The following is an 11,759-nucleotide window of genomic DNA, read 5'->3' as shown; positions in this document are numbered from 1 at the left end:
TCATTTATTTGATTCCTAAAATCATTCATTTCTAGTACATGCCATTACAATTGTCATTTATTTGATTCCTGAAAGCATTCATATCTAATACAGGAGTTTTATATACAAGAGATGACCGCTTGAATGAAAATCTAGAGGATTTTGGTCCTTTCAATCACAGCGAAAAAATATACATTTTTCAAGCCCTTTTTTTTCAAATACCCATATGATTTGCAACGTAACGTGTTATGAATGATTGTGTAGATTTAAGCGCATCTTCATCTCATCACGTGTCAGTTTGAAGAAATTTCCACAGATATTGGAAATTTTTATTTAGTCGAACATTTGGAATTTAATCATTCAAAAAACTTTTTCTGTGAAGAACAGAGATTTTCCACTGAGATATTGGTAAAAATGAGAAATCAGTCTACTTCGGTTGAATCATAATGATTCGTAATAGCGCCACCACGTGAAGGAGCAATATTTTACCTTTCTAGTAGATAAAAATTGCTCGTAGACTGTAATTAGTATCATGTTTGTTATAAGTGAGGGGTTAGTTAAACCGCAAAGGAGGATGGGTTTGGAAGTGTCTAACGTAAGAAGGAATTATTCATAAATTCAAAAAATATACTACAAAATATTTATTGATATCTAATCATTCCATCCATATATTCACAATTACATTTCACAAGTAACAACATATTTTGCCGCTATTGAAGTTTTTCAAATCTATATACCTTAAATTAACTGATAATATAAAGTAGTTAGTTGAACATTCATAATTAACATATAAATCTTTTCTCAGCTGAACTGCAGCCAAATACATATATACTAGTAATCATGGGCTAATCGTCTATATCCATAGCATTTGATGTTTGAGGGATAGAATAGTGACCCCAAGGAAGTGTATTGTGTGAATCTGGAATTATATAACGCTTATCATCTTCAGAGCTGAGGGCAATCTTGTATTGGGCAAAGGAATGTACTTGATGTTAATTAGATCGAATTAAATTTTGGATGACACTCATATTATTACAATCATCTAAGCAATTCACATAATCATCGAAAGTAATTTTATTCTTCACCACAGAAGATTTGACTCCCTTTGCCTTCTTGGTAACCCCCAAGCATGTGATGATTTAAATAATTTCATCCTCATCATAGCCATCATTTATCAACTGCTGGCGCTTCTTATTGATACCATCCTCCGTCAACAATACCCTAGTTGTATACAATTTCGATCTAAGGCCTACGTAATCAGTCATCAGAATTGCGTTATTCTCATCTTTCATCATCCCGAGAACCTTTTTATTTACCAAAGGAACTTAAACTGATTGTTGGAAGGGTAATCCGAAGTATCGAAGAATTTATGACAATCTTGTCGTATCATTTCATAAGGATCCTGATTGCATATTTCATAAATCAGGCTATCTGTATCGGTGTAGAGAATTACACAATTATTTCCGAATCGATGGCGCATATAGCCATAATGAAAATCGTTCATGGTAGTCTTTGGCAAGTCTAAAATAGCTTGTCCTACTTGTATCGGTTTATTTAGACAAACTTGCAGTTTCCTCAGTTCGACTGCCACCAAATTCTCATTGAATATCATGCAATTTTTGAATTCCGGCTTGGAAATATAGGCCTCAGCTCCGTAGCGACCAGCCCATTTGGTGAGGAGTTTAATGTTGACTCTTTTTCTAATGTCTTTCATCGTTTTTCCGAATACTGCATTATTGATCAGTTTGAAGAGGTTTTTCTCAACTCATTCATAGCCCTTTCCCGCAAATCAGTATTCAAATCAATATAGGACTTCAACCATGGTAATTGGTTGAATTGAAGTACTCGATGAATTTTCGTGATGATAAGACCATTAGCAATGTCTTGTTTGAGGGTGCGATAATGAATCACATATTTTTCTTTGTGTTGGAGAGTAGACATCAATTTGGTGAGCTCTTTTATCGATTTTGAGGGCTTTTTTGTTCTTGGATTTATATGTTCAGGGCAGTGAGGCAAGTCTTTGTGCGAATCATGTAGATGTTTAGGATACTCAAGATCAACTTCAAGCATATATCCCACGTCGCTCTCATCGGATATTGATGAGACGTCAATATTGGTATCGCACCAATTAAACCCATCATATGGCAAATACTGGGACATCGCCCACCCATACTGGTTGTATACGTCAAAATACATGAGGTATATGTCAGGATTTGAAGAGTCATAATTGTTCAAATACTTATTGTTAGCATGAGCTCTTCTCTTCGAACAAACTTGGCTGAGTCCACCTCGAATGCCTCGTTCAACGAATAGAAACATGTCAGGATCGGTCAGTAGTTCCAATTCGACTTTGGTATATTTGAGCATTGCATCCCACGTAAGGCCTGGTAGCGTATAGTAATGGGCAGGGTCCAGATTATAAGTTCTGAGGCAGCTTGCACGAAATTGTTCGAATACGTCAGCAAGGAGGAGGATATCTGTTTTCATATATAAATCCACATATTGACCCAAAGTCTGACAATTGAAACTCTTCCACACATCCTGCGCTCGTTGATATAGTCTGCGGGGGCAGGGCTTATCTTCTAATTTGTTGTAGAAGGCATCAATAGGGGGCAAGCAAGCTTCATCAAATCTATCGAAAAAATCAATTGAATCATAGGGCATGACTCCTTTCTTAGTAAGTAATGCAACCAAGTCTTTGGGTAACTCAGAGAACTGAACCTCAACATTAGGAAACTCTGTCAAGTATGATGCTAACATATCCAGAGATGAATTCATAAAGCGGAAAGAATCGATGAATCGAAACTGCACTGAAGTATCATCCACATGTGTGGTGAAGGAAATGTACTTTTCTTTCGTGATGGGAAGCAGGTCAATCGTACCCCTCAGTCTAGATGCAATATCTGTGATGATGAAATGTGCATCATAGCCACTCAAATTGTGAAAGACTACGAGAACTACATGGCTATCTTTGTAGTTTATATTACACCCTTCGTGCGCAGGGCCACGATAGTTATCACATGGTATGAGATAATTATGATCGCGTACTTTCTTGTCTTCAGGAGTGAAGGGCTCTTCGCAGATGTGGCAGTGTGTAGCCCTTTGAAATTCAACTTCTTGCTTTACAGTCATATTGATATCGTATGGACACCAAAATACTGTAGCCATATCTTCAGCTAGTTCACCCATGTCATCAGCGAACCATTGCATACAATCCTCTCCACGATATGCCCTATAGAAGGAAAGAGTGTCATCGTATGAGCACTTTAAGTAGTTACCCACAGCTGCCGGAATATGATGTTGATGTTTTTTAGGATCATCAGTAGGCTTCAAAACGGATTCTAAGTCGGCGTATACGACGAAAGGGGCCCTTTCTTTATTTTTATGATTTTTGAACTTGATAATGTTTTTACCCTCCTCAGGCATCTTGATGGCTGTTTCATTAATTCTCTGACAATACTCAGTATGTTTCTCTAGTTTTTCTTGGGATCGAAAGTAATGTAGGCAGCGATCACAAAAGTACTTTTGACCATGTTCTTTACTCAACTGTTTCGATAAGAGCCTTGATAAGTTCTTTATCCATACGTAGTGATAACGAACTGAGGTTTCAGATTCATCATAATTATCTTGAATCAGCAGTAAATTCACATGTCTAGCTTTCTTTTCCTTTGTGAGGTATGTAGGTAGGGTAATGAACGTTTCACATTTCTTTTGAAGAATGTAAACATTGATAGAAATATCATTCAGTTTCTCAAATTTCGGAATTTGTCTAATAGTCATTGGGAAATCAATTCCTCCAAGTTTCGATGCTTCAGAATAATTAGGATATGATGAAGTAAGATCAGCATGTTTTTGCACAGGATAGAGTGCTGAGGTAACAGCCCACGCAAAGCAAGCCTCATAATTGTTTTTCACATTTATGCAAGAATTTTTCAGCAAAATTTGAGGTGGAAGGTCTATGAATGAGGACCCCAGCTGCGGTGTGAACTTATTAATATTCACATCCAAGTTCAAGATCTTCTTCAGCGCCCAGCCGCTATCCCTTCCTTGAAACTCTTCGAGTTCTCTGAGTATTGGTGTTGTAACTTTTTCATCGAACCAATCGTTGAGGGCGGTGTCTCTATATATGGGAGAGTTCGTAGTAGTGAAGTACTTGTACTCCTTCAGTATTCTGTCTCCCTTCACTATCTCAAATTCTCCGCAGAAGGTGGTATTTACCTTGATAGATTCATCCTTCTTCAGAGCATTCTGAATTCTCCGCTTGAAGAGAGCCTTGCAGTCATCCACAAAAGCTGAGGGATCCTTATGTTTGAGATTGGAAATAACACCAGATCTAATTCTAGAGTTGGAAGCTGATTTTGAATCATCCCAATGAACCTGCTTTTTAGCATCATCAGGTCGTGATACCTGTCCCGCCCCCTTCTTTCGTATCACTTTGAACTGTCTCCTTAGACTTTTGATATTACGATAACAGGTTTCCAAATGCTGCTTCTCACCCAGTGATGATGCGGTCTGTATCGCCTTCCTTATTCTTCGTGAACCTTTATCACATTTTATGATTCCATCCAGAGCACATTTTTCATTAAACTCAGTGGTTATCAACCCCAAAAGAGAGAGAGATATACTGCAACAAGTCAGCGAAGAGCGGCATTTTACTGTGATAAGATGTTTCCACTTCAAATATCTGTAACAGAATGACAAAACTCAGCTGCGCGAGCACTTTTATCAACTAACGTTAAGTATGTATCGATGTGTAACGAAGTTTATTCACGCCCTCAGGAGGTTGTCAGAAATGATTTTCTGACGTGACGATACACGCAAGAAAAACATTTCATGTATCGCAAAAAAAAACAACATATTTTTATATGCAATTCTCCCTTTGTTATTCCACATTAGACGCTCGATATTAACCTTTTTATAATCAGCGAATGAAATCATTTGAAATGAGTACCCACATCGACCTGTTGCGACTAGTATAATGAAAATAGGTTATGAGGTCCTTTTGGCTTCGTAAAATGATTAACTATGTTTTTTGACATCTAAACGAATCCATTCATGTCAAAATCATCGGAATCGGACGACCGGAAGTGGAAACCGGAAGTGACCTGTTTTTGACGGATTCGAAACCTTCTTACCCTAAGTGTCGAATATTGGCAACACCGAAGAACCGGGCGCTAAACACCCAGCGTCTACCCCTCCATGCACAGCTACCTGCTGAAGGGTTTTTTCCATCCTAACATCCCAAGACAAAGACACTTGCAATAGACACTCTTTACAGTGAACACATTTCATATTTAACATTTTGTTAGTTTTCGCAATAAAGCGTTAGTAGTGAATGTGGTGCCATTTTATTCAAATACAGTCCACAAAAACTCAAAACCACATATAACATTTTGGTCCATTCGAGACGGATTGGATATACTATTTTTGATCTTAGTGCAACGAACGATATTCATCTTCACAGACGAGGAGAAGAAAAAGAAAGTGAGTCCGTTCCATATTATTTCTTTCCTTGACACATTCCTTTGCTTTGACTCGCAAGCAGATTACTTCATTTCATTAGACTGCTTGTCAATTCATTATAGATTCAGCTCGCATTCTGTTGTTATTCTCAAGGTGTTTTGTCGATTTCATATAGTCCAGAATGGCCGAGTCTGAAATTCAACTCGTAGAAAAATTGCGTAAGAAACGTAGTGTTTGTAAATCAAAACTGACAATTTTCAATAAATTCATTATTCACTTAGAAAACAAATATCCAGATAAATGTATTACGGACTCGGATGTTCTCTTTGATCTCCAGGTGAGACTAGAGAGAATTAGTAGATTAATTGAGGACTACGACAAGGTTCAAAGCGAAATCGAGTCATTAAATTCGGTCGATACAATAGTCGAAGAAAACGAGCGGGAATCGTTCGAGACAAATTTCTTTGCATGCGTCGGTAAAGCTAAACGATATTTGGCGTCTGTAAGTGCGGGCGGTGAGGAACAAGACGAAACGCACAGTAGGAAATCTTATGCATCGGGTCATGCACCGTTGCCAGATGGCATAAATAAACTAGAGATCAGGGAAACGCGTTTACCTGAAATTACACTTAAGATTTTCGACGGCTCTTTAGATTCGTGGCCCGAATTCAGAGACACTTTCGAATCTATTATTCATTCGCGAACAAACATATCGGATATTGAGAAATTTCATCACCTTAGACGACACCTGACCGAAGAAGTGTACGAGCATATCGGTAGCTTAGACTATAGTAGTGAAAATTATAAATACGCGTGGCAAGCGATATGTAAAAGATATAACGAATCTACCGATTTGACGCAACATCATTTAGAACGACTTTTTGAGTTAGAAAAAATTGAGATCGCTACCTCAACGGGAATCCGCAAGGTTGTGGATGCCACTAACAACAGATTGAAGGCTTTGAGTACGTTAGGGGAACATACTGAACACTGGGGTACGTTTATCATTTTCATGACACTATCGAAATTAGACGACGACACGTCCGCGAGATGGCAAGAAGTAAAACAAAAGTATGAGCGCCCAAGTTGGCAAAACTTCTCGGACTTCCTGGAAAAACGTGCAATTTTACTTTCTAATATCGAGAAAGGTAAATCCGCTAAGTCCGTATCAAACTCGACAACCAAAGATTTTCCTTCAGCACATAAAAATGTGAATACAAGACGCGACGACAAACATGGTAGAATTAAATCATTTATTTGTTCAAACGAATCGAATGAAGCTCCGATCATTAGATGCCCTAATTGCAAAAATCCACATTTCATCAGTGAATGTTCAGATTTTAAAAAATTGTCGATTAAAAACAGACTAGAACGCGCGAAACAAAGGGGACTTTGCATTAACTGCTTGAAACCTGGTCACTTGGTACGTCAATGCAGGTCTAGTTCTTGTAAAATTTGTAAGTCTAGACACCATACAATGCTCCACATAGACAAGGCTACAAATTTGAATTGCGAAGCCGAACCCTTTCGACAAACTAACGAAACTATCACAGCATTCTCAGCTTATAGCGCCTGTAATAGCCAAGTCATTCTCTCGACAGTCACGGTTCGAGTTCGCGACAGTTCGAACAAGGTGCACTTTGCCCGTGCATTACTAGATCCAGGGTCTCAAAGTAGCTTCATCACTTCTGAACTCTGTGAACATCTCAAATTGGAAACCGTTCATACTCAGCTCGTGGTAGGTGGTCTCAATGAGACGTATTCTCAAGTGAAACATCGTTGCAACTTGAACATTCAATCAAACACGAATGATTTCTCACTAAACGTTTCGTGTCTAGTAGTTCCACAAATAACGGGGGATTTGCCTAACTTCAAAATTGATTTGGGAAAACTTGATATACCCCAAAACATCCAGTTAGCCGATCCCAATTTCCACATTCCGAACAGAATTGACATCTTAATAGGAGCAGATCATTTTTGGGAAATTATTTGTGTGGGAAAAATCAATTTAGGTTTTCACGGACCTATTTTGCAGAAGAGCAGATTCGGTTGGATAGTCGCGGGTCCTATCCAAGCTAGTAGCTTTCCCATAGTACAGTGTAATTTCTCGAAAAACATACAGATAGACAAACAATTAGAGCGCTTCTGGTCGATAGAGGAATTTCCGTACACGAAGGCACTATCTCATGAAGAGATTTTAGCTGAAACGCATTTTGTTGAAAACACCAAGCGAGACGAAAAAGGGCGTTTTGTTGTTAGCATTCCACTCAAACTCGACCCCGAACTGCTCGGAGATTCTCAGGAAGTCGCGAAAAAACGATTTCTGAGACTAGAGCGGAAATTGCAAAATTTTCAAACCTTTGGCGATCAGTATAGGAAATTTATTGATGAATATCGTGCACTTGGACATATGGTGAAGGTCACTGAACCTGATAACGCAAAAAATGTCTACTATATGCCACATCACGGAGTCATCAAAGAAGCTAGCCTTTCAACTAAGCTCAGGGTGGTTTTCGATTCATCTTGTTCAACCACAAGCGGGTATTCATTAAATGACCTGCAACTAGTCGGGCCGACTATTCAGTCGGATTTGTTCTCGATTCTACTTCTCTATAGAAAGCACAATTTCGTGATTGCGGGTGACATTGAGAAAATGTATCGCATGTGCCTAGTCGACCCTACTCAGAGATCTCTGCAAAGGATTCTTTGGCGTGATAATCCCGAGAATCCAGTAGATACCTACGAATTAACGACAGTCACTTACGGCACTTCCTCTGCTGCCTTCTTAGCCATACGCTGTCTCTATCAGTTAGGGGTTGAATGTGAGGATGCCGCGGCGGCTGAGGTGATTAAGCACCATTTTTATGTTGATGATATGCTAACGGGGGGCGCTACAGTAACAGAAACTGTTGAAACTGTCAACAAAGTTATCAAGGTCCTTGAATCGGGAGGTTTTCATTTACGTAAATTCATTTCAAACAGTTCGGAAATTTTACAACGCTTGGTATCGAAAAATGACAGTCAATTAGTAGATCTCGGCGTAAATGAAAACGCGAAAACCCTTGGTATGATATGGAACGCCTTAACAGATCGTTTTTTATACAAAATATCAGTAGGAACTTCCACCAGGGTTACAAAACGTACGGTTCTCTCCGAAACTTCTCAAATCTTTGATCCTTTAGGACTACTGAGCCCGTCGATTCTACTAGCCAAACTCATCATGCGTGACATATGGATGGAAAAAATTGATTGGGATGAATCCTTGCCATCAAACTTACACACTCGTTGGTCGCGGTTTCGGGATGAACTGAAGGATTTCAATGAACTTTCTATACCTAGAAGAGTTATTTGTCCCGAATTCGTATCGCTAGAAATCCACGGATTTTTGGACTCGTCTGCGCATGCGTATGGAGCGTGCGTCTACATAAAATCATGCAACTCTCGCGGTGAGGCTTTCGTGAATTTAGCTTGCGCGAAATCTAAAGTAGCGCCTCTGAAGATTCAAACTATACCACGTCTAGAGCTCATCGCTTCCTTGCTAATGTGTCGAATGGTTGATAAGGTTAAAAACTCGCTAAAGTTGAAGGTAGATCTTATCACGTACTGGACAGATTCAACTGTAGTCTTAGGTTGGATAGCAACGCCGGTCAACTTATTGCAAGTTTTCGTAGCCAATCGTGTTGCCGCCATCCAAGAGCTAAGTGACTCAGCGAATTGGCGTCACGTGCCCACTGAGGACAACCCTGCTGACCACGTGTCGCGAGGCATCGTACCCGGTATGCTCGGTTCATTGAAAATTTATTGGTGTGGACCGAGTTGGCTGCAAGAGAGCGAAGGAGCTTGGCCCTTCATGCCAACAAAAACTTCGACACTACCCGAACTCAAGAAAGTTGTGTTTGCTCACAAGGCTACCATTGAGACTTTCGATATATTCGATAGATATTCAAACTTAGCAAAAATTCGTAGAATAGTAGCCTATTGCTTGAGATTTCGAAAAAACTCTTCGTGTCATAAAGATGATCGAAATTTAGGGCCGCTCACATGTGATGATATCGATAGCGCAAATTCACGTTTAGTTCGTTTAACGCAAAATACGTCCTTTCGTAATGAAATTCGCTCCATTCGCGAAGGGAAAGGTTTAGATCGATCCAGTAAAATACTGAAACTAAATCCTTTTCTTGACGAGCAAGAAATTTTGAGGGTTGGAGGAAGGCTGGCCAATTCGAACTTTCCTTTCAGTCAGAGACACCCGATTTTATTGAATAATAAATGTCAGTTCACTGAGTTGCTGTTCTCATTGGAGCATACACGATTGATGCATGCTGGACCTCAGTTATTATTAGCACATATTCGACAAACATACTGGCCAATTGCTGGTCGCAGCCTAGCTCGACGGATAGTGCGTGAATGTGTAACGTGCTTCAGAACGAAACCCACCATAACCAACCCTCTCATGGGAAATCTTCCGGCCACTAGGGTGAATCCTTCTCCTCCGTTTTTCATCTCATCGGTAGATTACGCTGGACCTTTCAAGGTCAAGGATCGACAAGGTCGTGGTTGTAAGATAAGCAAGGCCTACGCTAGCGTTTTCGTCTGCTTCACCACTCGCGCAGTTCATATAGAGTTAGTGCCTGACCTAACTAAAGATTCATTTATCGCAGCCTTTAGGCGTTTCATAGCAAGGCGAGGAAAACCGTCTCGAATGTATTCTGATAACGGAACCAACTTTGTTGGAGCTTTCAATGAGCTTCATGATCTCGGCGTTTTCCTCAAAACAAATTCGAAAAACATAGCCGAAACAGTAGAGAATGAAGGCATTTCATGGTCCTTTATTCCAGCGGCTTCTCCGCACTTTGGTGGTCTCTGGGAGGCTAGCGTGAAATCGATGAAACACCATTTGATACGCGTAGCGGGAAATGCATTACTCACCTTCGAGCAGTTCTACACACTGCTAGTGCAAATCGAAGCAATCCTCAACTCGAGACCCATGCACCCACTATCTTCTGACCCATCAGACCTCAATCCCCTCACGCCCTCTCACTTTATCATCGGCCGTCCCATGATCTCCATCGCAGACACTAATCTGCTAGCAGTTCCTGACAACCGGTTGAAACACTACGAGCGAATTCAGCAGATCCAACAGCATTTCTGGAAACGCTGGTCCTCAGAGTATGTATGCGAGCTCCAAGTGCGTACCAAGTGGAGAACCAACCAAGAGGCACTAAGGAAGGACGACCTAGTCATAATCAAAGATGACGACCTCCCCCCATTCAAATGGGCCCTCGGACGAATCGTATCAGTACATCCTGGAAAGGATGGTATTTCTAGAGTGGCCACGATCCAGACCAAGGCAGGCCTCTTGCGACGAGCCTTCTCCAAAATCTGTGTTCTACCCAAAGCAGATAGTTTTTCATTGAAAGAAGGTGGTTCTTTCAAGGCGGGGGCTATGTCGAATATTGGCAACACCGAAGAACCGGGCGCTAAACACCCAGCGTCTACCCCTCCATGCACAGCTACCTGCTGAAGGGTTTTTTCCATCCTAACATCCCAAGACAAAGACACTTGCAATAGACACTCTTTACAGTGAACACATTTCATATTTAACATTTTGTTAGTTTTCGCAATAAAGCGTTAGTAGTGAATGTGGTGCCATTTTATTCAAATACAGTCCACAAAAACTCAAAACCACATATAACACTAAGGAATCCAAAAATATCATATGTTTCAGTATAGGATGATTTTTCAATTTTTTTTTGTCAACAAATTATGTGTTTTTGATAAAACTTCTGCAATTACATTACACTCGTAGTTGTTCATAACCCAACAACTTTTAATTTCGAATATGTTCAATGATTTTCTTTGAATGTGCAATTCTTTCTATGCTATTTCACATTGGACGCTGTATACTTTTCATGATATACAAAAGAAATCATTTGAAATGAGTACCCACATCGGTCTGTTGCTGCTAGTATAATGAAACTAGGTTATAAGGTCCTTTTGACTCCGTAAAATGATTACCTATGATTTTTGACATCTAAACGAATCCATTGATGTCAAAATCATTGGAATCGGACGACCGGAAGTGAAAACCGGAAGTGGTCGTTTTTTGATGGATTCGAAATCTTCCCACCCTAAGGAATCCAAATATATCATATGTTTCAGTATACAATGATTTTTTCATTTTCTTTGTCGAAAAATTCTGCCTTTTGAATCAAGCTTCTGCAATTGGAATAAACTTATGGTTGTTCATAACCCAACATTTTTCAATTCCAAGTTTTTTCAGTGATTTTTGTTGAATTTGCAATTCTTCCTATGGT

At 39.7% G+C, this 11,759-nt stretch overlaps 2 protein-coding genes across 2 annotated transcripts; one reads left to right on the top strand and one right to left on the bottom strand.

Annotated features, from left to right (window-relative positions):
• Positions 1–1,719: 1,719 nt before the first annotated feature.
• Positions 1,720–5,534, bottom strand: LOC141487069 (uncharacterized). The gene is made up of 2 exons (XM_074185872.1): positions 5,530–5,534; positions 1,720–4,603 (listed from the first exon to the last, which is right to left on the bottom strand). Exons 1-2 carry the CDS (start codon positions 5,532–5,534, stop codon positions 1,720–1,722), a joined length of 2,889 nt encoding a protein of 962 aa, XP_074041973.1.
• Positions 5,535–5,623: 89 nt separating this feature from the next.
• On the top strand, positions 5,624–10,966 carry LOC141487068 (uncharacterized). Its single transcript, XM_074185871.1, has one exon. It carries the CDS (start codon positions 5,624–5,626, stop codon positions 10,964–10,966), a length of 5,343 nt encoding a protein of 1,780 aa, XP_074041972.1.
• The last annotated feature ends 793 nt before the right edge of the window (positions 10,967–11,759 follow it).

This window comes from Leptinotarsa decemlineata, unplaced genomic scaffold, assembly GCF_025532065.1.
Source record: "Leptinotarsa decemlineata unplaced genomic scaffold, Ldec_3_MD MMD2_tig00078360_RagTag_RagTag, whole genome shotgun sequence".
In the NCBI taxonomy this organism is placed as follows: domain Eukaryota; kingdom Metazoa; phylum Arthropoda; class Insecta; order Coleoptera; family Chrysomelidae; genus Leptinotarsa; species Leptinotarsa decemlineata.
The sequence above is the reverse complement of the archived record's forward strand: the minus strand, read 5'-3'. Positions and strand labels throughout refer to the sequence as shown.

Bases quoted from the DNA above. Each gene is read 5' to 3' on its own strand.
- LOC141487068 (XM_074185871.1), top strand. From the start codon at position 5,624: ATGGCCGAGTCTGAAATTCAACTCGTAGAAAAATTGCGTAAGAAACGT.